Source organism: Anarrhichthys ocellatus, unplaced genomic scaffold (genome assembly GCF_004355925.1).
Source record: "Anarrhichthys ocellatus isolate YVR2014 unplaced genomic scaffold, GSC_Weel_1.0 scaffold570, whole genome shotgun sequence".
NCBI classification, from domain to species: Eukaryota; Metazoa; Chordata; class Actinopteri; order Perciformes; family Anarhichadidae; genus Anarrhichthys; species Anarrhichthys ocellatus.
The window spans coordinates 14,856-17,989 of NW_022280544.1; the positions used below are offsets into that span (position 1 = coordinate 14,856).

Genomic DNA, 3,134 nt, shown 5'->3' on the forward strand with positions numbered 1-3,134 from the left:
CTTGCTCGCGTCCCTTGCTCGCGTCCCTTGCTCGCGTCCCTTGCTCGCGTCTCTTGCTCGCGTCTCTTGCTCGCATCTCTTGTTCGCGTCCCTTGTTTGTGTCTCTGTCTAAGAAGCCGGCTGTGACTCATGGGACACAGAACCTGAATCATCCGTCACTCGTGCATCTCATCACGGACTAACAGTCCTCTTTGTCTGTTTTCCATATTCACTTTTATTTAATACCATTCTTTATTACCGTCTCTTGTCCTGTCGGTGCGATCCAGCTCTGGTTCTGTCGGTCTCTATGTGACGTCTCTGAATGCCGTATTACAGAGTGATTAACTGTTATTAACCCTTTGCAGAGCCAAAGTATTGGAACACGAGCCCGTGTCCAAGATGTAAGTTTACCGAAATGGAAACTGATAAAACATGTTTAATAATGGAACCTGGAATGGAAGCAGATCATGTTCCTCCAAATATTTCCACATGCTGCATTTCTGTTGATACTACGTCCTGATTCAGTCTTATTAATGTGATCCAATGGGCTAAAGTCTGCAGTGAAGATATTTGAACTTCTCAAGGCTCACTCATTAACTCTTCTTCTTCTTCTTCTTCTTCTTCAGTCAGCTGCAATGCGTTCAAGGTTCCCCCCCCGAGCGCCACGCCAGCTACATGCACAGCACCTCCCACATCCGCCTCACCTCCATCAAGAAGACCACGCCCAACGCCGCCATCATCGCTCCGGCAGCCAATGGCAGCGCCAACAGACAGGAAGTGGCTCTGTGAGGTGGGAGGCTGCCAGTCTGTGTTTTTTTTATCAGCTTCACGTCATCCCGAGAGTTCTGCAAACACCGGACTCACCGGACTCCTGCCGCTCTGAGACCAGAGTGTTGGATGGATAGAGGAAAGCACCGGACTCGTACCGGTTGGATGCTTGTACCAGCTGCTCCTTTCACACCGTACTGCTTCATATTCATCCTTAACTTGGCAACCAAACAAAACCTGCCTCTTGGAAATATGTCTACGAGTTCAGACATCACCGGGAACAGCAAAAAACCCAAACTGAAAATGTTTCCAGCCACAATGTTCGCTGACAGCATCCATCTTACTGAAGGCGTTGGAGGAAGTGAACAGTGCTTTGGCTGAGAGGACGGCCTCAGCACGGTGACCACATTAGCACGGCTTGTTTCTCTGAATGCTCATCATCGATTGATCCACAGAGAGAGAGAGACGGAGACTTCTTATCTGCTGCCTCTGGATAAGGATGGGCAGACGCAGAGCAACGTCCACCTCTTATCTGAGGACCAACGCTGGGACCACTGGTGGATCTACGCTGGACTCTGGTCTCTCTCTGAACCGCTGCTGCTGCTTTGTTGGAGATGAAGTGAACACAGTTGTAGCAGATAACAAACTACCCAACGCCTCTTAAAGCAGAATATCTCCCAGTGTGGAGGGGAAACCTCTTTGTTAATCACCAACGGTTGTGTCCGTGTCCTTGGCAGGAAGTCAGGCGTATTCCCAGCGGGGGGGTCGGGCTCCTGCCGGGTCGTGCCTCGCCTCTGACTCTGTCTCACGGACAGGGTCAAGTACGGTGACCTCAGGATTATATCTTTGCTTTCTGCAGACACTCTGGTGCACACTGGAATGGGATGCAGCCGAGTGTGAACAAGTCCAGATTGATGGCACTCAGCCAGAGAAGTGTGGGTTGCTGTGCTTTGGTACCATCGATCATGAATCATCACGAGTATTATAGAGGACTTCCTTCTGCATAGAAGTTACGCTGTACGCTTGGATGGAAGAACTAAAAGGCTCTCCAGGTTACATCAGCACGTATTAGGAATGAATTAACAGCAATCGTACCAATAGTCTTTGTTATTCTTCATCATCATCATCATCATCATGATGATGATGATGATGATGATGATGATGATTCTTGCCTGTACTGTAATTATTACCAAATTACACTGTAAAAGGTTGGATGTTTGAGATGGAGACATTCGATCATAGACGATGAGCCACACTTTCTCGGGTTAACTCTCATTATAAGACATATTCCTGCTACCGACACTTACCTTCAACCAAAGCAAATCAATAACAATAATACATCACATTTATAGAATGCTTTTCTTAGTTCTCAAAGATGCTCTACATAATGTAGGTTACAATAAAGAAGAGCAAACAAGCAGTGAAACTCTGGACTACAGGCAGGAGAAGATAAGAATACAAAGAGAGAGAAGGAAACACGCACTGGACGAAGGTGGACGATGGTGATGTGGTTGTGGTGGAGCGAGTGATGATGATCTTTGGACTGATTGCAGTTTCAGAAAGTGTCTTTTCATGTTTTAATGTCCAGTAAGTACTGAGGAGTGATTGTGTTTAACTGTGACCTCTCTCACGGTAACAAGATGATCGACACGGCTCCAGCATCTGGTGCTGCGAGAGCCCAAAGAAACCCGACCAAGCTCAGTGAACCTGCAGCAGTTCCTCTCATAGTCGCTGAAGAAGCCGACGGCGTTCACAGCTTCCTGTTTGCAGCTCAGACGAGCGCTCGGTGTCGCTGCATTAGCATGAACAGGTGATGAAGAGTGTGTTGTATGTTCAAAACCACCACTTCATAATGTGACGGACTCATGATGACATCTTGATGTTGTTTTTGTCTTCTTTAATAACGTTTGATGTGTTTTTCAGTGTCAGGCACGTTTCACACATCTGTGTTGGAAAAGTGTGCTTGAATCTCATAAACATGCGTAAAACACACACTGCAGCAGTTTCCCCCGAACTCAAATAGAAACATAAAAAGGCTGAGGCAGGACATGCTTCGGGCCCGTCTAACTACTGGTTGTCAGTCCGGGCTCTTAGCTCTTAAATTAGGCGATCAGGTGTCAGTGGAGCTGAAGTTACAGCCGGTAAGTGGCTGTCAAAGTGTCTGAACGCACCTGTTGGTGGCTGTCAATATGTCCACAGACATCTGTGTGCTCCTCAGAACTCTGACGTGTCATTAGCTCTGGGAGGTTGAAAAGCAAAGGAAGCTTTTTTATTTTTAATCGAGATGGACTCACGAAAAGAGAGGACGGGTTCAGCGGTTCACTCAGAGACTTCGACACGATGCACCTCAGGGATCTAACCTGTGATGGTCTCAGCATCACGGGGAT

The 3,134-nt window shown here is 47.4% G+C and overlaps 1 protein-coding gene across 1 annotated transcript in view; it reads left to right on the plus strand.

The window, feature by feature from the left end:
* Positions 1 to 3,088, plus strand: part of LOC116376750 (neuromedin-B receptor-like) — a 6,415-nt gene extending 3,327 nt beyond the window's left edge. Inside the window, exon 2 of the mRNA XM_031838219.1 lies at positions 606 to 3,088. Within this exon, the coding sequence (XP_031694079.1) occupies positions 606 to 768 (163 nt within the window). The 3' untranslated portion in view covers positions 769 to 3,088. The remainder of the gene's footprint in view (positions 1 to 605) is intronic.
* The last annotated feature ends 46 nt before the right edge of the window (positions 3,089 to 3,134 follow it).